A 27,957-nucleotide genomic window follows, 5' to 3' on the forward strand; every position below is an offset into this window, starting at 1 on the left:
GTTATGAGGATACCTGATGAACCAATAAAAGTACTTTGTTATGGATGTTTTGTGGAGTTTATCTATCTGCATCTGTACAGGATACAGAATAGTAAAAAGATGGTTATTTGAAGTCCTGAAGCCCATCAGTATAAAGACAGTTAATTTGGATTTGTGATAAAGCAAAGTAATGTTGAAGCCAGGAGTGAATGTGGAATGCTAAACTCTGTGCCTCAGTTTGAATTGCAGGGAGGGACAAGAATCCCCCCTTCCCCTTTTACGCAAGAGACTTTTCAAATATCCTATGCTTTGGCTTTCAAAGGCAATCAAATTTGCCTCCTTCAATCCTTTTTTTTCCCTCTTCCTTTACTGAGGCAGGATTCCTTTGTCTTCGTATCAAGCCAGGAAGGAGCAAATTCCCCCTCCTTTTCTCTTCAGCGAAAGAAGTGCTGTGTCTCAAATTACAACTCCTAACTCAGAAAGAACCAATTTGTAAAAGAAAAGGAGTGGCCAAGTATCTCTCATCCATCCCTGTATTCATCTAATTACAAACCCTTTCCAAACGCAATGAGAAAGTTTCAGAAATCTTGCTGGCATTTCTAGAAAGGAAAACTAACTTTGCCTTGGTCATTTCAACTGAAAGGCTTTGCATTTTTCCAGCTCAGAGGCAATAAGAGAAGCCTCTCCAGCCATTTTTACAACTACTCTGGCCGTTTTATTGGGTACAGGATACAGAATAAGAAGAGTGGTTTGTTCAATCCATTGTTAATATATAGAAATACTTTTGTAAAGTATATCAATTGTCAGGAAATAATCTCTACTCATTTTGAAAAAAAGTTGTTTTGAGATATAATAGGTCATCTATGCTCTCACCTTCCTAATCTTGGTTTTTCAGCCAGTGGGGGGGGGGGCGTATCCTTTGATTATATCATTAAATACCTTACTCTTGCTGTTATGAACTAACAAAAACCATTTAATAAAACTTATTAACTTCATGATAAGCAGGCTTGAAATCCTGCACGTTGGATTGGCCCTTGGATAGCGAACAGGGATTGGTCCTCATGGAGCAACCTGATTGGCTATTAGTTTAACATCTCTCATTGGGCAAAAGTTAAGCATTTGGACACAGGTCATTGGTTAATGGGTCAGTAGCTAGCTCTATAAAAGGGCTACTGCTGCCCAAGGGTTTTCTCTCTGTTCCTGATCTTTAATAAAGAGTTGAAGTTCACTAATTCTCTGACTCGTCTCAGTTCCTTGCACCCATGCCCAGAATTTAACACTGGCGACGAGGATGGGATGCAAGAGACGATAGAGCTGACTGAACACTAAAGAGCGCCAAACAGAGCACGTGGCTGAACACGCACCAACGACGGCAACATGGCCAGCGGTGCTATACCACCCGCTCCATTTGACCCGGCAAACGAAGACTGGGACTCATATATGGATCGGTTCCAGATGTTTCTGGAGACCAATAACTTAAAGGACGCGACAACCGGCAAGAAACGAGCAATATTCCTGACCCATTGCGGGCCGGCCGTATTTAAGATGGCAAAATCACTTGCAAAACCGGCTGAGGTGAAATCAATGGACTGGGACGCCCTCGCTCCCCTCCTAAGGGCCCACTATGCACCCACAGTGCCCACACTTGTCCGAAGACACGAATTTTACCAGAGGGACCAACAGAAAAGTGAAAGTCTCGCAGACTACATCACTGACCTCCGGAACTTGGGAGGCCTCTGTGGGTTCTCCAACCTCGAAGAAGCTTTGCGAGACCGCATAGTTCTGGGATTAGATGACCAGACAGTGCAGAGCAAGATCATGGCCAAAGGGGACATCGATCTTGCCGATGCCATCGCAGACACTACTGCAGCAGAAGCAACCAGGAAGTCGGCCGCTCGAATGCGCCGCACCAACGCACTGCTCCGTCAACTCGCGAATGACACCTCGCCTCGCCCCGAGAGGCACTCAACAACGGCGCACCATGAAGACCTGGAATCCCCATCAGAAAGTGATGAGGAAGAGGTCAACCGACTCCGGTCTGAACGAGACCAACAAAACCAACGATTCCCGCGACAATGCGCGGGTTGTGGGGCAAACCACCCACGATCCGATTGCAAATTCCTCGACGCACTCTGCCGTTCCTGTGGAAAAAGAGGCCACATTGCAAAGGTCTGCAGAAGCAAGCGAGGGTCCAGTCCAAAGCGCAGGGAGAATAACTGCAGCCAGTCTTCGGGATTCGCGTTTGCGAATTGGAACCACCCGAACCACCAATGGAACAACCACTCCTACAGAAATAAAACACCTGCCTCTTCAACAAGACGGGAAGAGGCACACCAAACCATTACCATCGGCCATGCTACATCCTTAGATGCAAGAAAGATCCGAGTGAAGGTCACCATCGAGAACCAACCTTGCGTGATGGAAGTCGACTCGGGGTCGTCCCTCTCAATGGTTTCCTGGAAAACCTTCAAGCAACTAATTCCGGTCATCCGTCGTCAGGACCTCAGCCCCCAAAGGATCATACTCAAGGATTACCAGGGCAACAGAATCCCGGTCGTCGGTTCCAGCCAAGTCCAAGTCTCCTTCAAGAATCGTATCGCATCACTACCGCTAACTGTCGTCGATCATGACCGGCCTAGCTTATTAGGCCTACAATGGTTCGCCCCGCTCGGGATCGAGGTAGCCGGCGTCCACCGAGCTGAGAGCAACGACTGGGAGGAGTCTCTCGTCCAAGAATTCCAGGATGTTTTTTCAGACGGACTAGGCAAGTACAAGGGGACCCCAATATCGTTTAACCTCAACCCTGAAGTAGCTCCCATCCGCCTTAAGCCTCGTCGGGTGCCTTTTGTACTAAAACCAAAGATCGACGAGCAACTCGATAAATTAATAGCCCAGGGCGTTTTAGAACCAACCGACCACGCCCGTTGGGAAACCCCAATTGTAACACCCATTAAACCAGATGGATCGTTAAGAATTTGTGGGGATTATCGGGCCACTTTGAACCACGCACTTCAGCAAAGTGCTTACCCGGTACCGGTGGTTCAACACCTTCTCCACTCCCTGGGTGGTGGAAAGATATTCGCTAAATTGGATTTGGCACAAGCGTACCAAAAGTTGCCCGTTGATGCGGAAACTGCGGAACCACAAACTATTGTTACACATAGAGGCGCTTTTAAGTGCAATAGACTCCAATTCGGAGTGAGCGTATCTCCGGGAATTTTTTAATGGAGAGACTCTTACAAGGCATAAAAGGGGTCGTACCATATTTTGATGATGTTTTAATCGCCGCCCCTAATAGAGACATCTTAGAGAAGCGTCTCAGAATGGTTCTAAAGAAATTTAAAGACGCCGGCCTGAAGGTTAAAAAAAATAAATGTCAACTGTGTACTGAGAGGGTGGAGTTCCTGGGATACCTTCTCGATAGTCAAGGAATCCATCCCACTGATAAGCTAAAAGCGATTAAAAACGCCCCAACGCCTAAAAATAGTTCAGACCTCCAAGCCTTTCTGGGGCTCATTAACTTCTACAACATTTTCTTGCCCCAGAAGGCGACTGTAGCGGAGCCCTTACACAGATTTCTTGATAAAAGAGCTACCTGGGTCTGGGGACTTCGAGAGGAACGCGCCTTCCAACAAGTGAAAGACTTGCTAACCTCCGACGCTGTTTTGATGCAGTACAACGAGACTTTACCTTTAACTATTACTTGCGACGCTTCACTGTTTGGAGTGGGAGCAATCTTAAAGCCATGTACTACCAAACGGAAATGAAGCACCTATTGCGTTTTTCTCACGAACATTATCAAAGGCCAAAAGGAACTATAGCCAACTCGATAAAGAGGCCCTTGCTGTTGTGTCTGCTGTGAAGCGCTTTCACAGATACGTGTATGGATGAGCATTTACGATAGTCACAGATCACAAACCATTGCTTGGTATTATAGCGGAGACAAGCCAACCCCCATATATTATCGCCAAGAATGACTTGTTGGTCTGAGTTCCTAGCTGCCTACAATTATTTGTTGCAACATCGCCCGGGGAAAGCCATTCCCCACGCTGATGCATTGAGTCGTTCTCCACTTCCGGAAGCCGTCGACGACCCAGCTCCAACCCTCACGACGCTCCAAATCGAAACGCTGCACTCGCCGCCACTAACAGCGAGAGACATCGCGATCGAGACAAAAAGGGATCCTGTCCTGGCACGAGTCCTCAGCTGGGTCGAACGAGGATAGCCAGCCGACCAAATCCACGACGATTTCGCACCATTCAAGAATCGGCAGACAGAGCTTTTTTCCCAGAGAGGTTGCGTTCTCTGGGGGGATAGAGTAGTCGTCCCAGAGAGGCTACAATAGACTGTTTTAAAAGTATTACACGAGGGACATCCAGGCATTGTGCGCATGAAGGTGCTCGCACGAAGCTACGCATGGTGGCCGGGCATCGATAATCAGATTGCAGCCTGGGTAACCACGTGCCAGAAGTGCCAAGACGTTAGCAACACCCCACCTAAAGCGACGCCAACCGAATGGGAAACTCCTCGGGGTCCGTTGATTTTGCGGGACCCACCAAAGGACACACGTTTTTATTAACAGTTGATGCCTATTCAAACTGGCTAGAAATCCAGAAGATGAAGACAACCACAACAGAGTCAGTCATTAATAAACTGAATAAATTATTCGCAACACATGGGTTACCAGACGTTTTAGTTTCTGATAACGGGCCCCAGTTCACGGCCCTAGCTTTTGAACAATATCTAGCGGACCGGGGCATCCGCCACGCGCTCACCTCGCCAGCGCACCCTGCGGCTAACGGAAGGGCAGAGCGAATGGTACAAGTCGTCAAAAAACCCTACATAAAATGGACTATGGGGACATCGACGACAAGCTCAACCGAATACTCCTGCTCCAACACATCACCCCACACAGCACCATGAATAAGACGCCTGCCGAACTGCTAATGGGGCGGAGACTTCGCTCTCACCTCGACCACCTCCATCCCTCTTATTCACCAGAAAAACCCTTTGGATACAGCGGGAAGTGCCGCGAATTCAAGGTAGGTGACTTGGTGTTTGCTAAAAACTTTTCAGGCGACCCAGTATGGGTCCCTGCAACTATTACCCAACCCACCGGCCCCAGATCCTACCGCCTACAGAGTAATGACGGGAGAGCATGGAAACGCCATATAGATCAACTTCGATCCAGATTGGCACCCACCTCCCGTGACTTCCCTAATTCACAAACTAAGGGGGGAGGGGATAAGAGGAGGCCGAAAACGGAATAGATGACAATGTAATCACGGGGACCCAGCAACCTAACCGAAGAAACGCACAACCTGAAGAAGAATCAGGGAGCGGGGTGATATCTCCGCCCCAGAAATAGCACGAGGGAGGCAAGCCCACGGGACCCGGAAGTAAGCCTAGGAGACCGGGATAACAACAATGAGAGCTGCGCCGAGTCCTCCCGCGCGGAAACGGAACTAGCCGTACCAGAAACCCTTGATAGCGTTCCACCGGAATCGGACTGCAGAGAAAAACCGGTGGAACTGCGAAAATCAAACAGGCAGGTGAAAGCGACCTGCATATCTACGAGTATGTTACCGCACCCCTCAAATGGAACCTAGGGGGAGGGGTGTTATGAACTAACAAAAACCATTTAATAAAACTTATTAACCTCATGATAAGCAGGCTTGAAATCCTGCACGTTGGATTGGCCCTTGGATAGCGAACAGGGATTGGTCCTCATGGAGCAACCTGATTGGCTATTAGTTTAACATCTCTCATTGGGCAAAAGTTAAGCATTTGGACACAGGTCATTGGTTAACGGGTCAGTAGCTAGCTCTATAAAAGGGCTACTGCTGCCCAAGGGTTTTCGCTCTGTTCCTGATCTTTAATAAAGAGTTGAAGTTCACTAATTCTCTGACTCGTCTCAGTTCCTTGCACCCATGCCCAGAATTTAACACTTGCTAGTTTGTGTCAAGGAGCATTTATAATCTGTTGTGCATGCCACAATAGGCTTAATATGAATTTAAAAAAAAATTAAAATAGGCCAATGCCGTTCAATAGTAAAATAAACAAATACTCTTGAAATCCTGGCCCCCTCTATGTTCAAAATACTGTGTAGCCTTACCAATTTGCATAATTATTCTATCCTTTACAGGTTTTGTGCCTCCTAAAAATTGTTTACATGAAGACCATTGGCCTGTTCCTGAGCACAGAACTGTCATTGTTCGTTTTAAATAACGACGCACCAAACTTTTCAGGGTAAATTAAGCTGGCCAAATGGAAGAATTGAGCAATTGTAGTATCTGATTGAAAAATCTGAGGGACCACAAGATGTCAGAAAAGATACAAAAAACACTTTGCTGCTGATTTGTGGTTGCCTAAATATGTTTTTTCCTGAAATCAGTGTACTTTAGCATGCTTAAATCTGTTGGAAGAAATAACCTTCTGGGTTGAGTTCCAAGTGGGGGAAAAGACACTGGAAACATGGAGGCTGCTTGGAAAGATGGTTTAATGGTGGACAGGATCACATGCCTTGGAACTCTTGGGCAAAGAAAAGTGAAGCGATGCTGAGAGTCCCTGGGTTTTATGCCCTCTCTGGGTTTTGACTTCCTGGGGCACAGGAAGAGTATCCTGATTGGTTGCTGTCAGAAGTCGTAGCTAGCTTGGTAGGTTGTCTGTGTGCCAAGTTTGGTTGAAACTTGGTGGGTCGTGCAATGAAGGGCAATTAAATGGCTCTGCCTGAAGGAGGTAGATCTTTGTTATGTAGAATAGGCTGCTCCAGGCCTTAATGGCCCATTAACAAAGGTGGGGGGGTTGAGTTTCTGCCTCCTTGAAGTTCTACTTCTCTTTTAGGGGAAATATTCTACCTTTTTAGTATATCCTAAAATATTTCATTTTTCTAGGAGAGGGGTAGGTTTTAACTTCCAACAAATCCAGGCAGGAACAGTTGGAAGTGGAACCCACTTTACTAGAGAAAAGAACCATTAACATTTTATTTTATTTATTGAACCAAGCAGGTAATGACAGAATTTTACAGTACATGATATTAGAGTGTGCTTTTTTTTTTTTTTGGCTTATCTTTTTATATATCAAGTTGTTCTGTTAGGTAAACCACAATGTATGGCTTAGTAAGGAGTTCAAACCCAGCTAACTGCAATTTACTTAATAAGGTATGACTTAGTATGTTATATGAACCTATGGTAAAATGAGGAGCCAAATTGTTGGAGCAAATATGCTGACTCTGTAAACAGCTTTGAGAAGACTGTAAAGCACTGTAAAGTGGTATATAAGTCTAAGTGCTATTGCTATACAGTACGTGATGTAGAGATTTGAGCATCAGACCAGGAATAGGTAACAGGAGATTTTTCAAGACTTTCCTCCCAGCAGCTATGAAGCTCATTTAGTGATTTTGGGCCAATCCTCATCTCTCCACTTACCTCAAAAAATTGTTACGAAAATAAAATGGGATTTGGAAAAAGAGAGCACAATTCACTACACTTAATTTCTCCCCGTGGTTATTTTTGAATCATTTTGAAGAAAGAAATGATCAGCATGTATGGTCTTAACCTGTTGTTTCAGTTTGGATTTCAGCATAATGAAAGAAAAGTAATCAGTGCATGGAATAGCTCAAGAATAAAGTAGCAATGAAAACAAGAGTGATGGGAATGAGTAGAATGGTGCGTGTTCTAAAATGATCTTAAAAGAAAAGTTGTTGGCTGGTGCCTTGGAAGGAAAGAGCAGACTTGCAAATGAAATCTCATAATAGGGTAACCAGTAGTAAGTCCATCATTGTACCTCCAAGGCAGGTTTGCCAACCAATAGGCTCGGATTAATTTCATGCATTCTTCACAAATAATGAATTCAGATTTCTGACAAGAATGACCTCCTTCTTCTGCTGGGTAAGATGATAAAAAAAGAGGGGACAATGACAAAAAGAAAAAAGAGGCTGTAGGCCCAGAAACTGAACCACGACTAGCTACCTACCTTTTGGCCAGCTTAGGATTCATCTGAATCTAGAGAACTGAGTAAACTATGGTTCACTTAACCATAGAAAAGGCAGTTGTGTAATATAGTTAGAGGGGAAAAAATATAATCAGGACCCATCATACTAGCTTTAGCTTGCTCTGTCTGTCTGTCTGTCTGTCTGTTATTCTATCTATCTATCTATCTATCTATCTATCTATCTATCTATCTATCTATCTATCTATCTATCTATCTATCTATCTATCTATCTATCATCTATCTATCTATCTATTCTTAATTCTTAACCAGCCATGTCTCTTAGAGATCAATTGTTTTGTTCTGCTCATCTGTAAAGATGATTCCCAAGGAAATATTGTTTCTTTTTATTTTTCTTATACATATCCATCTCATGTATTCATAACTATGTTTATACTTATACCTGTTATCTTGTAAGTGATTGATAAATCAAATCAAATCAAATAAATAAATAGAACTTCAATTACTCAAATATTATTTCCCTTTTGTCCTTATGAGTTGTACAGAGAGAAAAATTCTCTAATCTGTACAGTCAAATTTTGCAATTTTAGTAGTTCTCAAGGAACTACTAGGTTCTAGGTTTTCTAGGTCTAGAATTTCGAGTCTGGTGGCATAAGGTATTCTGCAACGAGTGGAGGAGTGGAGAACTCTTCTTGTTCTTTATTAATTATAAAGTAATAAAGGTAGGATTAAAAATCTAATAAACAAACTGATTTTCACATGTCAGATTGAATGCATCAGCTAAATCTCTCAATAAAGCAAACAGATCAGTGGTGGGATTCAATTTTTTTTTTTACTACTGGTTCTGTAGGCATGGCTTGGTGGGTGTGGTTTGGTTTGGTTTGGTGGGCATGACAGGGGATACTGCAAAATCTCCTGGGGGAAGATTACTGCAAAATCCCCATTCCCTCCCCACCCCACTAACCTGCTTTCCAGCTCCATTCTCCTGTGCAGGGCAACCAAAGAAGACCCAGCCAATCAGCTGGGACTCAGGAGGCAGAGAATAGATGGGGGTGGGGCCAGTCAGAGGTGGTATTTGCTGGTTCTCCAAACTATTCAAAATTTCTGCTACTGGTTCTCTTTTTAAGAGCACACTTTAAAAAGAAACCCAGCCCAGCCCAATTGCACTAAGCTTGCAAAATTGTCAGTGACAACTACGATTGTTTTCTGGAAAGTTTAAAGGAATCCCATGAGATGTATTTCTTTGTCATCCAATTCTCAAAATAGAGATCTATGTTACAGGAATTCCTGACTGTTTTTAAAAGGTCAGCCTTTTTTGTACATTCATTTGGAAAAGAAAATTGGCCTCATAAAATTACAGTGGCTGGCTTGCTCTTTGCATAGCAATTCCCCCTTTAAAAAAAATCATACATATCCCTGGGAAAGTTGCAAATACTTTTTCCCATTCCTGAGGAAAAAATAGAATAAACTTTCCTCTCTCTCTCTCTCTTTGATGAATAATGCATCTTTTAGATAAAAGCTCTGCCGGTAAATAGTAAAGACTCCTTTGGACTAAAATTGAAAGCATCCATGTGATATTCCTGGCAAAAGTACAGAAATAGTTTTCCATTGCCTTAGTCCTTATTCTGTTTAAACATTCCATGTAATTCATAGCCCTGGAACTTTCTATGGTGGGGGCCTAGAAACCAGGAAACAGTGATCCAAAGGTGCTTTTTCAAAAGGCATTTGGACTTTCTTGAAAACCTTTCGCTTCACATCCAAGAAGCTTCTTCAGTTCTGACTCAGAAGCTTCTTGGATGAGAGGCAAAAAGTCTTCAAGCAAAAACAAAGGTCTTTATTTTGCACAATGATTTCAGTAGGAATTTCATAGAAAACACGTTCTTAAATGGCAATCCTAGCCAGCTAATTAGACAGACAGACAGACAGACAGACAGACAGACAGACAGACAGACAGACAGATGGACAGACAGACAGACGGATAGATGGATGGATGGGTGGACGGAGAGATAGAATAACTTTATTGTTGCTTTGAATGTACACTAATAGGCATACATTAAAATGAAATTTTGTTGCATACAGCTCTCAAAGGGTCATCACTTCCAATATACAGTACATAAACATGACAAAATGAACAAATAAATACAAAATTAGGTATATGCCCACATGTATTATATGACATAGAGAAACTCTGGAAATGTACCTACTGAATGGTTCTCAGTTCATCTTCTCCAAACCTGTGGTCTCAGAACATCAAAGGCATCACCTCTCCTAATTCCCAGCCAGTGGTGAGAGCGGGGAGGCTGTATTTCGATAAAAGCATCACCATGAACAGTTCCTTTGCTGTCAGATCTTTAAATACAGAAAATTAATTCTTAAAGAAAAAATAACATGGGATGCCCTTGGAAACAACTATAATGAAATCAGACTTGTTAATCATCAGTTATGTTGGCATGAGGCCATTATGTGATGGCTAGTGAGGAGGCCTCTTTCTATTGTTCCTTTTAATGTATAGACAGTTTGAGAAAGATTCAAATTTAGCATCAAGCAGTAACGAACTTCGGTCTCCTGAGAAATTGGAAAGGAATCAGGCTTGGCTAAATGTGAAAATTTTTACTAGCGCTTGGTTAAAAGCTTTACAGCTGAATTAATGAGTAACCTGCACTTTAATGAGCGAGTTGTTGCTCTCCTACTGTGTTACAGTTTTTCTTTGGCTACTATAAAGGTCTCCACGCTGTTTTAACATAGCTACAGCTTGAACATGCCAGTGGCTTTAGGGCATCTCCTTCTACTTGTACTTGGAACAGTCTATCTCCAAAAAACAAGCTGTCCATCAATGGCTCTCCAACAAGGTATGGTTCCAATTGCATCTTTATTGCTAATCATTTTCAGAAGGTAAAAATAGTGATATTTATATTGGGCCAAGTAAATATTATGTTTACTTATCTCAGTGACTTTATTTACCAGCTAGTCTTTCTTATTTCTTCTGTAGCCAAGAGTAGGAAAAAGATAGGTGCTGGACTAGGACTGGGAAAGGAGGTTTTATAATCCCCATGAACCATGGAAGTGCACTGCATGATTTTGGGCCATGTACTCTTCTCAGCTCATCCTTTGCCAAAGGGTGGTTGTTGTGGAAGAACCAAAAAGGAGAAAGAATAAGAAAGAAAGAAACAAATAAAAGAATAGACTGTAAACCTTGTATGATGAGTGGCAGTGACACATCACCTTAAAAATAACTTTGGGTATGGGTTTTTGTACATGAGATAATATTTCATTATGATTCTGGGAGTAGATCCTGAATGGACTATTATATGAAAATGTTAATTTTATATACAAAGATGCAAAAGGTTACTTCCAATTGTGTCCATCTGGAAAGCTCTTTGATTCTATCAGAGAATTTGGTACATGGAAAACAGGATTTGGTTGATTTCCTTTCCTTCAAAATCTGTTCAAAGGCTTGGAAGACATTGGACAATGTAGAATCACTTTCCTTCCCTTTTTATTCATAAATTCCTCTTTTGGAACAGACAGTTCTTAATTATGTGGACATAACTGGACCTAAATTTACAACCTGTTACTTTGCATTTTGATTACTCATGGATCAGTTTATTCTGAAGATTCAGGGAGACACCAAAACCTGATAGCTAAATACTCAATTAATATAAAATAAAATTTGTAATTATTTCATATTTTACCTTTAGTAGGCTTATCCACATGTTGATATCTCACTGCTATATGGTCTGAGCTTATAACATCTTGAACAGAATGTTAAATTTGTTAGTAAATGTAAATATATCTATGTGGATAATAAAGACTTAACATTCAATATAAGTCTGATCTTTATGATTATTTTGTAGTTGGCATGCATAAAGTTAGTCTAACTGAATTTCAAATTAAGTCATTTGTGTTTAGAATTGAGCACATTTAGATACTATTTAATTGCTTTTAATAGCATAGTTTAATTTGATCTAAAGAATTCTACAAAATGAAAAAAAATCTTTCTATTTCTGTTATTTATCTGAATCTTTCCCACTGTATTAGAATAATATGATTAAAAATACACTTCATTAAATAATATGATTAGAAAAATTCAATAATTTAGGGACAATTTAAATTTAGACATGATCACTAAATAAAGTAGATGATTAGTACTAAGGGTTCCTGTTTTCTACATTGCCTCTTTTCTATGCTTTTTAGATTCAAGATGTGGGCATAAAGTCCTTGGAAGCGATTCGTGGGCCTTTTATAATCACTTTGCTCGGATTGTTGGTGGAAGCCAAGTACAACAAGGATCACATCCATGGCAGGTCAGTGTATTTCCTCCCACTCTTATCACACTAATAAGAAAAGTTAGGTTATCACATAACTTTGATTTTATTTTTGTATAGTTGCTTTTGCTAAACAGCATGTTACACTTTGCAAGACCAGTGGAGCAAATAATAAACAATGGCCATTCTTTTTTTTTTGATCTCCAATACAACATTGTCATTAATTCTGTTGTCTGTATTATGAGAAACTGAGATAGGCATACTCTTTTGGAAAATCCAATTTTAATCTCATAGGTAATGCCAAACAAGAGAACAATGCATTTGCTCTCCCCTCCACAGTTTTTATTGGCCATCTGCGGTTACTTAAAGGAAAGACATTGTTCAGATATAATAAAAAAAATGGTTTTGTTTTTTTTGAAGATTTGTGATGGGAGTGTAACTTTTCTTTCAGTTTCCAACATTTTCCTCCCACAAAATGCACTTTGTCACTTCTAAGCTTCTGGCCACACCAAACAATGCAATATACTACATCTGTTTTGATTGGCAGGTTCAGGCATTTTCACAAGCGCAAATGATATGCTCTACTATAATCTGCCCCTTTGGATTTTTCCTCCCAAGTGCTGCTACTGCAACTATTTATACTGCACTATAAATACCCGAGGAAGGGAATATGAAAAAAGATAGCTTCAGTCATTACAATGATATTAATCTCATATGAAGAAAACTATTTAGATATTGATAGTATTGGGCCAATTTTGAGAATAGCAATAGCACTTATATACCAATTTATAGTGCTTTACAGCCCTCTCTAAGTGGTTTACAGAGTCAGCATATGGCCCCTAACAATCTGGGTCTTCATTTTACCCACCTCAGAAAGATGGAAGGCTGAGTCAACCTTGATCCTGAGGAGATTTTAACTGCCAAATTGCAGTCAGCCGATAGTCAGCAGAAGTAGCCTGCAGTACTGCACTCTAACCACTGCACCAGTGGCAAAGTCAGTGGGTTGATGGTGGCTATTAGCATTCAGTTCTGCTTCATATTATGCACAGTAGATATTATTTTCATGAATTTATGACATTAATCTGACTTTTATTACATATTCACTGTACCCCACTGTGTATTCTGCCTTCTACTGTTCTTTCTGTTCTGAGGTGTTCGTTTCCTAAAGTAGTATGTGCTCTCTGTGATACAGGTTTCCTTGAAAAGAAGTAATCATCATTTCTGTGGAGGAACTCTTGTTTCCACTCAGTGGGTAATCACAGCAGCTCACTGTGTTGTAAGCAGGTACAAGCAGGCAATTCAATTGGAATATTTCAAGGTTTTTCTTTCTTTTTAATGCATTTACAGACATTTCTAAAATTCCGTTTTCACTTTGTCATTATGAGTGTAGATTAATGAGGGAAAAAATGAATTTCAACAACTGTAGAATCAGGCTGCACCATAACAAAATGGACAAAAGTGAAGGGGGTCTGAATACTTTCTGAATGCACTGTAGATATAGATTAGAGGTCTCCAAACTTGGCAACTGTAAGACTCCACGAATCTTAAAGTTGCCAAGTTTGGGGACCCCTGATATAGATAGACAAAATCTCTGCCTAAAAGAGGATTCTTTACTTAATTAAGTTTTGAGAAACCCATCTTCAGTTTTTCCCAGTTATAACTCTCCACTGTTCTGTAGATCACTGCTGCATTTGCTGACCGTCACTGCTGGAGAACATGATTTGAGTCTAAAAGATGAGGAAGAGCAGACGCTCCATGTCAAATACATAATTAAGCACCCCAAATTTAATAGGAGGAAACCAATGGATTATGATATTGCTCTTCTAAAAATGGATGGTCACTTCCAATATGGTAATATCCTAGTTTTAGATGATATGTCGACATATGTGTGATGAGCATGTGTGCATATCTGAGCTATCATATAAAAATGTGGTATTCAAAGGAAAACAATTTACTGTACAATCTAATACTACTCTATATAGGAAGTCTAGGCACATAGTAGGTTGTGTCAGCAATCAGTACCAGAGGTGGTATTCAGCCAGTTCTGACAAGTTCTGGAGAACTGGTAGCAGAAATTTTGAGTAGTTTGGGGAACTGATAAATACCACCTCTGACTGGCCCTGCCCCCATCTATTCTCTGCCTCCTGAGTCCCAGCTGATTGGCTGGGTCTTCTTTTGTTGCCCTGCACAGGAGAACGGAGCTGAAAAGCAGATTAGTGGGGTGGGGAGGGAATGGGGATTTTATAGTATCCTTCCCCTGCCACGCCCACCAAGCCACACCATGCCCACCAAGCCACGCCCACAGAACCGGTAGTAAACAAATTTGATTACCACCACTGATCAGTACCCTTACATAGCTTGATTCTCAAGAAGTCTCATGATTACGTTTCACTAGCACAGTATGTACACTCTGCCTTCACCACCCACAGTGCAGCTATGAACAGAGCACTCTGTTAATTGCTTTCTGGATAAGGAGAGATGTGAGTGATTTAGAGGCAAAAGATTAAGTGTGGGTGATGAGAACATGCATCCTGAGGGGAAGGCAAGATTCTAGTTGTGGCTTGTGCCTGGCTTGTTTATCATTAGATGATCAAACAAAATCAGGCACTTTTACACAACTCCAACTGTGGATGGAAAGAAGACGACACATTTAAAACTTTGGGTGTACAGGTAGGAAACACAAAGGCATTTAATATTGGATTTTATTTTGATGTCCACTTTGGAACGGAATTCTATTTCCATTTCATAGTGTTAAATTAGATTTTATACTTTTGTAAATTATACTTTAACTTTTGTAGAAATTACTTTCTATGCTGGGCCTCTTGATACCTATTAAGGTGTATGAAATTGTCATTGAGACATGAGCCACATTAACGTTATTCATTCAAATGTGTAATCAGAACTTTGATCTGTTTTAATGTTAGGTACAGCAGTATGGCCAGTATGTCTTCCTGGCCCGCATGAAAAATTTGATCCAGGATATGTATGTGTCACTTGTGGTTGGGGTCGTTTAAGAGAAAGTAAGGAAATGATATGATATTTCAACATGTTTCATGCTTCAAAAGGAGTTATTATTAAATGTACATTTATGTATATGTGCTATCAGCTCTCTCTCTCTCTCTCTCTTCTCCTCCTTCCCCCTCATGGGAAGCCAAGGTGGGAGGCAAAAAATGAAAATGAATAATGCAAAAAATGAAAGCGGGGAGAAAGTGACAATAAATGCAGCTCAAATGTTTTAGGGAAGTGTGTTTTCTCTCTATGCCCAATACTATTTTCACTCCCAAAATAAAGTCAGCCTTGGTTCTAGTGCATTCTAAGGCTAAATTTCCACAAATATAAGCAAATGTTAGATATTGCGGTAAAGAGATATTCAGAAACATCTGCTTATTACCCTGTTGCTTAATTTATGAAAATGATTGCATAATAGTGTGTATCCCATGATGTTCAACGATGTCACGTATTTCAACATGCAGTTCTCCTTTCATCTAGGGCTAGAAATCCTGTTTTCAATGGTCATCACGTTTAACAAACAGTTGGAAAACTGTTGGCTTCACATTGTAGTCTTTCACCATTTCAATTCATGATGTTTGAAAGTTTTGTGGAGGGGAAAATGGCACAATACACATTAAGTACTCTGAGGGCTAGTGGTCCAGTCCCTGGAACTCCAGAGTAAAAAGGGATCAGGCAGTAAACAAAGATCTTTGCTTGAGACCCCTAACATCTATTTCTAGCTAGAATGAACAATCTGGACCTTGATGTAATATGACAATATGAAAACTTGCTATGCAACGGCTAAGCAACTTCCTGAAGTTTTTTTTGTTTTTTGTTTGGTTTTCAGATGGGATTCTCCCTGACATTCTGCATGAAGTCAGATTGCCTATCTTAGACCAGACACAATGTTCTGGAATCTTGTCAACTCTAAGGAGGCCTATTCAAAGTCACACTATAATGTGTGCTGGATTTCCAGATGGAGGAAAAGATGCTTGCCAGGTTGGTAGGTTATATCAGTAGGTTTATTAAGGAGAATGTGATGATGATGGTGATGATATTGGTAGTAATGGTAATGTTGTGGATGATGATGATACACAATACGGTAGTAAAATACCATTGTAGTTTTAGGTCCATTTTGTGACTTTTAGAAAAATTCCAAAAGAAACTATTAGGAGGAAAGGCCGTGGCTTATTAATAATAGATTTCAAGTTCATTTCCAGGTGGAAATTCAGAGCAAGGCTGTTTGATCATTAGCCACCAAAGAACCATTGCTTCAAAATAAGTAGAGCCAGCCCTGAGCTTTTAATGGTGCTTTTATTAGGGCATTGAAAAATTGGCAAGAAATGTGAATAAAAATAATCTATTTTAGTCTTTGCAAGTGGACAGTCATTCTAGTGTTTCATAGTGGGCATGAGAATAATCCTTCAGTAATTTAGGATCCAATTCTTCTTTAATCCATAGTCCTGCAATTTTTAATGCAAACTTAGTGGAGGCATCAAAAACACATCCATTCATTGATAAAGACCAACCAATTATATTTTCTCAACTGGATCTCAAATGGGTTCCTCTCCCTTGCCAGAGTCAACTTTTCGGTGAAGTCTTTCACACATTAAGTCCTGCCCTAATTTATTCTCTAGGTAACATTGCCTCTTTATTAGGTGACAGGGCTGGAATGAGCTGTCCCACCAGTTTGCAAAAAGGAGAGTATGCTTAAGATCCAATAAGTAAAGAACTGCATGTAATGTTTCAGATGTGTCTCCTTTTGGGGGGGAAAAATGTTTCTCCTCTTGTGTTTCTCACAAGGGGGATTCTGGAGGTTCACTTGTGTGCCAACGTGAACATGGCCCTTGGACCCTGATTGGAGTGACTTCATGGGGCATAGGATGTGCTCGAAGCTGGATTCATAATCTGCAAAAGAAGTATGCGAAAAGAGGAACTCCAGGAGTCTTTACGGATCTGACCAAGGTGCTCCCTTGGATTCAGCAGCATATAGATACCGGTAGTAACCAAATATCACCAATACTGTGATTTAGCTCATTATTAACCTCAATTAGCATCTCATTGATAATAGTATTTGACCTGATTAGAATTTATGACTTGCATTAAGAGTAGAAACTTGCTCCCCTTCTAAAAGTATCCCCCCTCTCACCCATGCAAACAAAACACCTATGCTTAGCCAATTTTTAATGTCTGTCTTTTGAGGGAATCTTTCTCATCCCTTGTCAGCCTTGCGGGGTAAACCAGATAGGAATCACAACCAGATAAGCTAATTCTACTGTATTGTAAAGCTACATTGCAAGTATGAGAAAGAACAATCCTCCCTGCCCCTCTCTCGTTTTCAGCCTCAGAAACTCTTCTGGGCCTCTTGTCCTGTCCACTATCCACTACTATGCTGTCTGTTATCTAACCATTGCCTTAGATGTGTCTCCTGGCTCTTTCTCACAAGGTTTTCTCATATACCATCACATTACTTGACAAAAATGTTGAAAGTTGATGCCTAGTTTTATGTTACGTTATGTTATGATGTTGTTATGTTTTATGTTTACTGGGTTATAAAGTCAGGCTACATACATCTGGCTTGACATGAGGAGAGTCTGCTTCAGAAACCAGGTTTTTCTTTACTCTGCCTTCTCTGCTCTACTCAGATGTGTACCAGAAGGTGGCAGGCTTTCTTTCATCACCTTAGATCAGCTTTGAGGGAATGTTCATTGTGAGGAGAAATATTTGTCTTGATAAAGTGTAATTAGAAAGTCTGTGGCTTTCCAAAAGTCACTAATTACAACTTTCAGCAACTCCAGCTATTATAGCTTTTGGCATTTGTAGTTCAGCAACCTGTAGAAAGCCATGAATTCCCTAGTGAATGCCATTCCATTAGTATGCACTGGCAAAATTAGCAATATTCATTTGAGTGCAAGAACATTGGGTAAGAAAAAGACTCCAGAATGACGTTGGGTGTAATATACATGTAATGTTTTTCATTTTGTTTTGTTATACAGCAAAGTATATGCACATGAAATGGTTCCAAGTTTGTTCTCCTGATCTCTTTGTTTTAAGAGGCTAGTTGTGCACAGAGGTGGGATTCTACCAGTTCTCACCTATTCGCTAGAACCGGTTGTTAACATTCTAAGCAGTTTGGAGAACTGGTTGTTAGAAGAAATTACTGGCCTAATCCTGTAAGGAAGGCAGGAGGGAAACATTCTGGTGTTGCTTACAGAAACTGCCTCTCTGTTAACCCTTATTACATTCTTGGCAGGACTAGACTTCCTGTCTCAGGAACGTCTCTGGAGTTTTTTTTTCTTCCTTTGCTGGTACTTTGCTCATGTGGAGTGACCATTCAAAGTTACAATGGTACTGAAAAAAGTGACTTATGACCATTTTTCACGCTTACGACTGTTGCAGCATCCCCACAGTCATGAGAGGCCAGGCAAGGAGATGCGTGCCTCGATGTGAGTGATATTGAGTTGGCCACACCCAGCCAATAACATGACCACCAAGCCATGTCCACCCAGTCACATGACCACCAAGCCACCACCACCACCTAAGCCACACCCACAGAACCAGTTGTTAAAAATTTGAATCCCACCCCTGGTTGTGCATTATGGGAAGGTAACGTCAGAGGCTTTGTTGGTAGTGACTGAAGGCAGTATACCACTTTTGCACTACACTGTTACAAATGTCATTGGTTTTATTTTATAGAAATATCAATATTCAGCTTCAAACTGGTAATAGTTCTATTTCAGTCAAATTCCAATTTGGACTGGAATTTCAGTCTCTAAACAATGCAATCGTTAAGCAAGTCATCATGTGACCAGATGATAATTTTAATTACATTTTTACCACAGCCATTAAGCAAGTCAACAAGCCATTAAGTGAATCATGTCATGGTTAAGTGAATCATATGATTGCTAAGCGAATTTCATGGTCGTAAGTGAATTTGGCTTCCCCGATTGACAGTAACAGACTGATCATAAATCACAATCATGTGATTGCAGGTTGTAAATAATTTTTGTGATTGTGATCATAAATCACAATCATGTGATTGCAGGTTGTAAATATTTTTTTCCTAGAGCTAGGCTATCTTTAAGTGAATGGTTGTAAGTCAAGGTTTGCCTGTATACATTTTTTTAACAGAAAGACAGAGATTTGGGTCCAAAGAAAGCTACATTTTGCTGCTACAAATTCACTGTGACATTTTTGATGCTGTACAAAAGTGAAAAGTTTATAGTTAATCTATTTCATTCATTCCTTTTAATTAGATGTCAAAATGAAGAGTTCTGTAGGTGAGTATAGAATTTCAAGAAGACCTTTTTGAATTTGAATATTCTTGATAAGTTCAATGTTTTATGGTCAACTTTGTGCTTACATCTGATAATATTTCCAGTCAATGCAAAATTAAAATGTGAAAAATTGATTTTTTAAAAAATATTTACATAGTTTCTCAATTCAACTGATTTTTAAGTAATTGATATTCCTTTACCTTATAAATGCTGAATGCAATTAAATAATTAAAGTTGATATATTTAAGTAACATTAAAATAAGCAGTTCTTGAAATAAGATAGGAAGAACAATGATGAACTTTAAGAATTTTACTTTAGCTTTAATAGCTGCTCACTGTTGTCATGCTGATTAATTTGTAATACCTTGTGCACAGTCTCATTTGGTAAGCAATTTCAGTGGATAAACTTTGCCCTCCCTTGAAATTAATCTTAAGAACTGGCTTTATCTCTGAATTCATGTCTTCACTGCTTTTATTTTATAGATTGGTTAGTAAAATAAGTCTTTAAATATAGGAGCTATGCTGGCTTATTTGGACTCCAGAACTCCTTTTAAGCTATGGACCAAAAGGAACATGAGATGAAACAAGTCCTTAATTATTGGAGCTAAGCAGCTTTCATCCTCTAATTCGATGAAATTGAATTTTACTCAAAGCATGATTACATTTTTATTTTTTGTTATCCCATTCGACAAGCATTGTATTAGGGCATCCCAGATGACACACTGTCTCTTGTCTTCTCTCTCACAATTGGCAAATATGGAACAGTTGTAGCTGTGTAACACAACATATCTCTCTGTACCGACTGAATTCCTTCAAAGGTTCCCCAAACTTATTTGAAAGCCCTGGAAACCTGCAAAACCTTCTTGTGTGAGCATTTTTGGATCCCCCCCATAGAAGCTTTAAATTCATACAGTCACTTTTGTTATGTTGGTGGATCGGTCCCGAGGAGAGACGCGAGACCAGTGACTTTCAAGCTCTTTTTATTAAGTGGTAGATCGGCTTGCTTGCATCGGATTGGCGGCGGCTTATATAGAACTTGTGCCAGGCGTCACGGCCAATGACAGCCATTCGAATCTCCCGCGATCGGCTAGGCCAATCGCGGTTGATCCGTAATGGCCAATCAGTGCTGTACACTCAACCAATCCGAATGCTGTGCGTCCTAGCCAATCAGAATACAGGGTTACAAGAATGCAAATACAGAACACCCCTCCCCTCTTGGTATGGTCCTACGTGATGTAGTCCCGTAAGTAGGCGGGGCTCCGTACTTGTCTACTGGACCTGTGCAGGTTAGTTGTTGCTTGATCTCCGACTGGTTCGGTTGGGTTCTGTGTTGCTCCCTGCCTCATCAATGGAACCGCCTGGAAGGGTGAGTCAGGCCCTTCGCCGTAGCTCCCTCCCGGTCTACTCAGGCTGGTCGAGCTGCTGGCTCTGCTGTTCCTGCCTGGTCTTCCCAGGCTGGTTGAACTTGCTTGGCTGCTCCTTCCAGGCGAGGCTTCGAGCTGGTCATCCGTCGGTGGCTCTGCTGGTGAGTATTGTTGGTTTCCTTTTTGTTGGGTTTGTTTGTTTGGTGTTGTGGGGTTTCCGTCTCTTTCTGGGCTGCTGTTTGGGTTTCCCCTTCCTTCTTCGGGTTCTTTGTTTCTGTGTATCTGCGTGTCGGTTGTATTTCCCGTGTTAGCTCTTGATCTTAGCTGATCGATGTGTCGCTTCCATGCTCGTCCGTCGGTTGTTTGTAGCCGGTATGAGCGGGGACCTGTTATCTGGGTTATTGTTGCTGGTACCCAGAGTGGGTCCCCTGTGAGGTTCCTTGCGTATACTGTGTCACCCGGTGCGAATGTTCGGTGCTTGCTAGATGAATCGGGTTTTTTTTCTGGGTTGTACGTGGGGTGCAGCCTGTCTAGTGGGACCTTAATTTCCTCCCCATTAATAGTTCTGCTGGGCTTTTGTTGGTTGTCATGTTTGGAGTTATATGTTGTATGAATAGCATTTTATTAATTTTGTCTTGTATTTCCCCGGTTTCGATTTTTTGGATTGTTTTTTTTGTAAATTGGACCATTCGTTCCGCCCTCCCATTCGCCGCCTGATGTGCTGGCGCTGTCAGTGCATGCTGTATTCCCGTTCCGCTAGGAATTTTTCAAATTCCAGTGCGGTAAACTGGGGCCCGTTATCTGATACAATTACATCTGGGAGGCCGTGGGTTGAGAATAGTCTGTTGAGTTCTTTGATAATGGCCTCTGTGGTGGTAGTTCTCATGTTGCTTACCTCCAACCAGTTGGAGTAAGCGTCTACCGTTATGAGGAAGGTGTGTCCCTTTGTAGGTCCGATGAATCCTGGACCATGGCCCTCTGGGGTTTTCCCATTCCAGGATTGGGGCGGCGGGAGGGCTTGGCCTGGATTCTTGGCATTGCCTGCATGTTGCCACCCAAGCTTCGATTTGCTTGTCCATCCCTGGCCACCAGGCGTAACTCCTGGCCAGGGCTTTAGTCTTAACGATGCCTGGGTGCCCCTCATGCAACAATTCCAAGACCCTTTTCTGTAATTTTTCTGGGACAACAACCCTGTCCCCCACAGTAAACAACCCTTTTGAGTGAAAAGTTCTGTTTGTCGGTTTCGAAAGGTCCTGAATTGTTCGTCGTTGTCTTTTTCTGGCCACCCCTTCTCCACCCAATTTAAGACCCGCGCCAGACGTTTGTCTTTATTAGTTTCGTGGGCAATGTCTGACGTGGTCACTGGGAGATTGGGTAAAGTCTCTATGCTCAGGGTGGACGTTGTGGGTGCTGGGTCGGTGTCCAGGTCGGGCAAGGGCGTGCGGCTCAAGGTGTCTGCATGTGATATTGTCTTACCGGGTCGGTGGGTTAGCCGGTAACTGTAGGCGGCAAGGAATTCGGACCACCTTGTCATTCTCGGGGATAGAATGTTCGGGGTGGCCTTATTCCCTGCCAGAATCCCTAACAGCGGCTTGTGGTTGGTGATGATGGTGAAGGTTCTGCTGTAGAGGTACTCATGGAACCTCTTTACGGCGGTGATGATTGCCAGGGCCTCCTTGTCCAGCTGGCTGTAATTTCTTTCCGGTTTTGAGAGGGTCCTTGAAAAGAAGGCGATGGATGCCTCTTTTCTGTCCGGAAGAGTGTGGCTGAGGATGGCCCCGACGCCGAAGGGTGATGCATCGCAAGTGACCGCTAGTGGTAGGGTCTCGCTGTACTGGATGAGGACAGCGTCCGATGTGAGTAGGTGTTTAGTCCGGTTGAATGCATTTTCCTTTCGCCTTCCCCAGTTCCAGGTGGCTGTCTTGTCCAGCAGCCTATGCAACGGTTCCGCCGCGGTCACCTTTTGGGGCAGGAAAACATTATAGAAGTTATTCAGTCCAAGAAATGCCTGCAGTTCTGTTTTATTTCTTGGTCTAGGGGCTTCCTTGATGGCCCTGATTTTTTTCCGTTGGGTGGATTCCGTGCTGGTCTAGGAGGTACCCCAGGAATTCGACTTTCTCGGTGCACAGCTGGCATTTTTCTTTTTGACTTTCAGCCCGAGTCTTTGAATTTTTGTAGCACCTCCCTTAGACGGCTTTCTAATTGTTTCTGGTTGGTCGCTGACACCAGCACATCATCAAAGTAGGGGCGACCCCTTAATCCCTTGGAGTAGCCTCTCCATGAGGCTTTGGAAGACCCCCAGTGCTACGCTGACTCCAAACTGGAGTCTCTTGCAGCAAAAAGCCCCCGGTGTGTGACTATGGTTTGTGCCTCTGCGGTTTCTGTGTCAACCGGCAATTGCTGATAAACCTGTGCCAGGTTGAGTTTGCGAAAACCTTGCCTCCCCCAGTGAGTGCAGAAGGTGCTGTACCACTGGGACGGGGTAGGCACTCTGTTGCAGGGCGCGGTTGAGAGTGGCCTTTTAGTCACCGCAGATTCTCACCGACCCATCTGGTTTGACCGGGGTGACTATAGAGGGTTTCCCACCTGGCATGGTCTGTTGGCTCGAGTACCCCTTGCTCGATGAGCTTCTCTAACTGCTCATCGATCTTGGGTCTGAGTGCGAAGGGCACTCGCAGGGGTTTCAGGCGGATTGGGGCAATGTTAGGGTCTAGGCTGAAGGATATTGGGGCCCCTCGGTACTTGCCTAGGCTGCCGTCGAAGACCTCCTGGAAGTCCTTCACGAGTTGCTCCTCCCAGTCGTCCTCGGCGACGTGGTTGATGCCCGTCACTTCTATTCCCAATGGCGCGAACCATTGCAGTCCCAAGAGGCTAGGGCGGTCTTTGTCCACAATTGTCAGGGGAAGTATCTCGGTGCACCCTTTAAATGTAATCTTAAAGTGTCCTATTCCGACCACGGGAATGCGGTTTCCCTGGTAGTCTTTGAGGATGAGTTTCTGGCTTTCCAGTTTGCGCCTGTGGATGGTAGGCACCAGGCGCTTGATTTCCCGCCACGCAACCATGGAGAGGTAGGACCCAGAATCCACCTCCATTTTGCATGGCTGGTCTTCAATGCCTACCTCCACGCGTACCTTCCGGGCATCCCCATTTGAAGAGTGGCTGATGACGACCGTTTGGTGGGTTTCTTCTCGTTGTCTGGCCTCGTTGAGATGTCTGTTTCTTCCGTCCCGGCTCCATCGGCTCTCGGCGTACGCGTCTCTGGTTCTGAGGGGGGTGCCATCTCATCCCTGGGGGCTGCCATCTCGTAGTCGGGGGCATGGTTCCGCTTGAATCGGCACACCTTGGCGATGTGGCCCCGCTTTCGCAATGGTGGCAGGTTGCGTCGAGGAACTGGCATTCTGACCGTGGATGGTCACCCCCACACCCGGCGCACTGGAACCCCGACTTACAACCTCGCCGCTTGCGCTGATCTCATTCCGCCTGGAGTCGGTGGATGTCCTCCTCCTCGTCCTCGGTGTTGGAGAGGGAGTCGAGGTTGCCATGATGGGTGGTGGTTGTCGCTCGGCGGCCTGGTTCGGGGTGCTTCTACGGGGTTGGGGGTCGCCTCGGTAGTCATCGGCCGGTCCACTGTGCTCATCTGCTGCATCCAAGCCGCCGATTTCCTGGTCGCCTCCGCTGCGGTCGCTTCGGCGAGGCGTCGGCGAGGAGATGTCGCCCTTTGCCATTAGCCGGCTCTGCAGGACTGGGTCTTTGAGCCCAAGGACGACACGGTCTCGCAGGGCTTCATCCATGTCGGTGAAGCCGCACATGCCCCCGAGGTTCCGTAGATCAGCCAAGAAGTCGCTGATGCTCTCACCCTCCTTCTGGTCCCTTTGAGAAGTCGTGCCGTCTGATGAGGGTGGGTACAGCGGGTGCATAGTGGCTCCGCAACAGGGGTTCAAGGTCGGCCCAGTCCATTGCCTTCACGTCCTCGGGTTTGGCGAGGGCTTTCGCCATCTTGAACACTGCGGGCCCGCAGTGTGTCAGGAACACGGCCCTTTTTCTGTCCATTCGTGTCCTTAAGGTTGCTGCTTTCCAGGAACATGAGGAATCTATCGATGTAGGATTCCCAGTCCTCTGCAGCCTGGTTGAAGTGTGCGGGTGGCACGGTGCTGCTGGCCATCTTGTTGGTTGCGTGTGCCGCGGTGCCACGTGTGTGGTGGGTCTTTGTCTCACGATCCCACCTTCGTCGCCAGTGTTATGTTGGTGGATCGGTCCCGAGGAGAGACGCGAGACCAGTGACTTTCAAGCTCTTTTTATTAAGTGGTAGATCGGCTTGCTTGCATCGGATTGGCGGCGGCTTATATAGAACTTGTGCCAGGCGTCACGGCCAATGACAGCCATTGAATCTCCCGCGATCGGCTAGGCCAATCGCGGTTGATCCGTAATGGCCAATCAGTGCTGTACACTCAACCAATCCGAATGCTGTGCGTCCTAGCCAATCAGAATACAGGGTTACAAGAATGCAAATACAGAACACCCCTCCCCTCTTGGTATGGTCCTACGTGATGTAGTCCCGTAAGTAGGCGGGGCTCCGTACTTGTCTACTGGACCTGTGCAGGTTAGTTGTTGCTTGATCTCCGACTGGTTCGGTTGGGTTCTGTGTTGCTCCCTGCCTCATCGATGGAACCGCCTGGAAGGGTGAGTCGGGCCCTTCGCCGTAGCTCCCTCCCAGTCTACTCGGGCTGGTCGAGCTGCTGGCTCTGCTGTTCCTGCCTGGTCTTCCCGGGCTGGTTGAACTTGCTTGGCTGCTCCTTCCAGGCGAGGCTTCGAGCTGGTCATCCGTCGGTGGCTCTGCTGGTGAGTATTGTTGGTTTCCTTTTTGTTGGGTTTGTTTGTTTGGTGTTGTGGGGTTTCCCTCTCTTTCTGGGCTGCTGTTTGGGTTTCCCCTTCCTTCTTCGGGTTCTTTGTTTCTGTGTATCTCCGTGTCGGTTGTATTTCCCGTGTTAGCTCTTGATCTTAGCTGATCGATGTGTCGCTTCCATGCTCGTCCGTCGGTTGTTTGTAGCCGGTATGAGCGGGGACCTGTTATCTGGGTTATTGTTGCTGGTACCCAGAGTGGGTCCCCTGTGAGGTTCCTTGCGTATACTGTGTCACCCGGTGCGAATGTTCGGTGCTTGCTAGATGAATCGGGTTTTTTTTCTGGGTTGTACGTGGGGTGCAGCCTGTCTAGTGGGACCTTAATTTCCTCCCCATTAATAGTTCTGCCGGGCTTTTGTTGGTTGTCATGTTTGGAGTTATGTGTTGTATGAATAGCATTTTATTAATTTTGTCTTGTATTTCCCCGGTTTCGATTTTTTGGATTGTTTTCTTTGTAAATTGGACCATTCGTTCCGCCCTCCCATTTGCCGCCTGATGTGCTGGCGCTGTCAGTGCATGCTGTATTCCCCGTTCCGCTAGGAATTTTTCGAATTCCAGTGCGGTAAACTGGGGCCCGTTATCTGATACAATTACATCTGGGAGGCCGTGGGTTGAGAATAGTCTGTTGAGTTCTTTGATAATGGCCTCTGTGGTGGTAGTTCTCATGTTGCTTACCTCCAACCAGTTGGAGTAAGCGTCTACCGTTATGAGGAAGGTGTGTCCCTTTGTGGGTCCGGCGAAGTCTATATGAATCCTGGACCATGGCCCTCTGGGGGTTTCCCATTCCAGGATTGGGGCGGCAGGAGGGCTTGGCCTGGATTCTTGGCATTGCCTGCATGTTGCCACCCAAGCTTCGATTTGCTTGTCCATCCCTGGCCACCAGGCGTAACTCCTGGCCAGGGCTTTAGTCTTAACGATGCCTGGGTGCCCCTCATGCAACAATTCCAAGACCCTTTTCTGTAATTTTTCTGGGACAACAACCCTGTCCCCCCACAGTAAACAACCCTTTTGAGTGAAAAGTTCTGTTTGTCGGTTTCGAAAGGTCCTGAATTGTTCGTCGTTGTCTTTTTCTGGCCACCCCTTCTCCACCCAATTTAAGACCCGCGCCAGACGTTTGTCTTTATTAGTTTCGTGGGCAATGTCTGACGCGGTCACTGGGAGATTGGGTAAAGTCTCTATGCTCAGGGTGGACGTTGTGGGTGCTGGGTCGGTGTCCAGGTTGGGCAAGGGTGTGCGGCTCAAGGTGTCTGCATGGTGATATTGTCTTACCGGGTCGGTGGGTTAGCCGGTAACTGTAGGCGGCAAGGAATTCGGACCACCTTGTCATTCTCGGGGATAGAATGTTCGGGGTGGCCTTATTCCCTGCCAGAATCCCTAACAGCGGCTTGTGGTTGGTGATGATGGTGAAGGTTCTGCTGTAGAGGTACTCATGGAACCTCTTTACGGCGGTGATGATTGCCAGGGCCTCCTTGTCCAGCTGGCTGTAATTTCTTTCCGGTTTTGAGAGGGTCCTTGAAAAGAAGGCGATGGATGCCTCTTTTCTGTCCGGAAGAGTGTGGCTGAGGATGGCCCCGACGCCGAAGGGTGATGCATCGCAAGTGACCGCTAGTGGTAGGGTCTCGCTGTACTGGATGAGGACAGCGTCCGATGTGAGTAGGTGTTTAGTCCGGTTGAATGCATTTTCCTTTCGCCTTCCCCAGTTCCAGGTGGCTGTCTTGTCCAGCAGCCTATGCAACGGTTCCGCCGCGGTCACCTTTTGGGGCAGGAAAACATTATAGAAGTTATTCAGTCCAAGAAATGCCTGCAGTTCTGTTTTATTTCTTGGTCTAGGGGCTTCCTTGATGGCCCTGATTTTTTTTTTCTGTTGGGTAGATTCCGTGCTGGTCTAGGAGGTACCCCAGGAATTCGACTTTCTCGGTGCACAGCTGGCATTTTTCTTTTTTGACTTTCAGCCCCGAGTCTTTGAATTTTTGTAGCACCTCCCTTAGACGGCTTTCTAATTGTTTCTGGTTGGTCGCTGACACCAGCACATCATCAAAGTAGGGGACGACCCCCTTAATCCCTTGGAGTAGCCTCTCCATGAGGCTTTGGAAGACCCCCAGTGCTACGCTGACTCCAAACTGGAGTCTCTTGCAGCAAAAAGCCCCCCGGTGTGTGACTATGGTTTGTGCCTCTGCGGTTTCTGTGTCAACCGGCAATTGCTGATAAACCTGTGCCAGGTTGAGTTTCGCG

At 43.9% G+C, this 27,957-nt stretch overlaps 1 protein-coding gene across 1 annotated transcript in view; it reads left to right on the plus strand.

Moving 5' to 3' along the window:
- Positions 1 to 10,762: 10,762 nt before the first annotated feature.
- Positions 10,763 to 27,957, plus strand: part of OVCH2 (ovochymase 2) — a 54,497-nt gene continuing 37,302 nt past the window's right edge. Inside the window, exons 1-8 of the mRNA XM_087959968.1 lie at positions 10,763 to 10,778; positions 12,124 to 12,233; positions 13,387 to 13,478; positions 13,873 to 14,045; positions 15,119 to 15,214; positions 16,033 to 16,184; positions 16,989 to 17,184; positions 19,442 to 19,465. Coding sequence (XP_087816094.1) covers positions 10,763 to 10,778; positions 12,124 to 12,233; positions 13,387 to 13,478; positions 13,873 to 14,045; positions 15,119 to 15,214; positions 16,033 to 16,184; positions 16,989 to 17,184; positions 19,442 to 19,465 — 859 coding nt within the window. The remainder of the gene's footprint in view (positions 10,779 to 12,123; positions 12,234 to 13,386; positions 13,479 to 13,872; positions 14,046 to 15,118; positions 15,215 to 16,032; positions 16,185 to 16,988; positions 17,185 to 19,441; positions 19,466 to 27,957) is intronic.

The sequence above is a fragment of the Notechis scutatus genome, chromosome 1 (genome assembly GCF_049901735.1).
Source record: "Notechis scutatus isolate UNSWTSFEM ecotype Mainland chromosome 1, rNotScu1.2, whole genome shotgun sequence".
Classification (NCBI taxonomy): Eukaryota; Metazoa; Chordata; class Lepidosauria; order Squamata; family Elapidae; genus Notechis; species Notechis scutatus.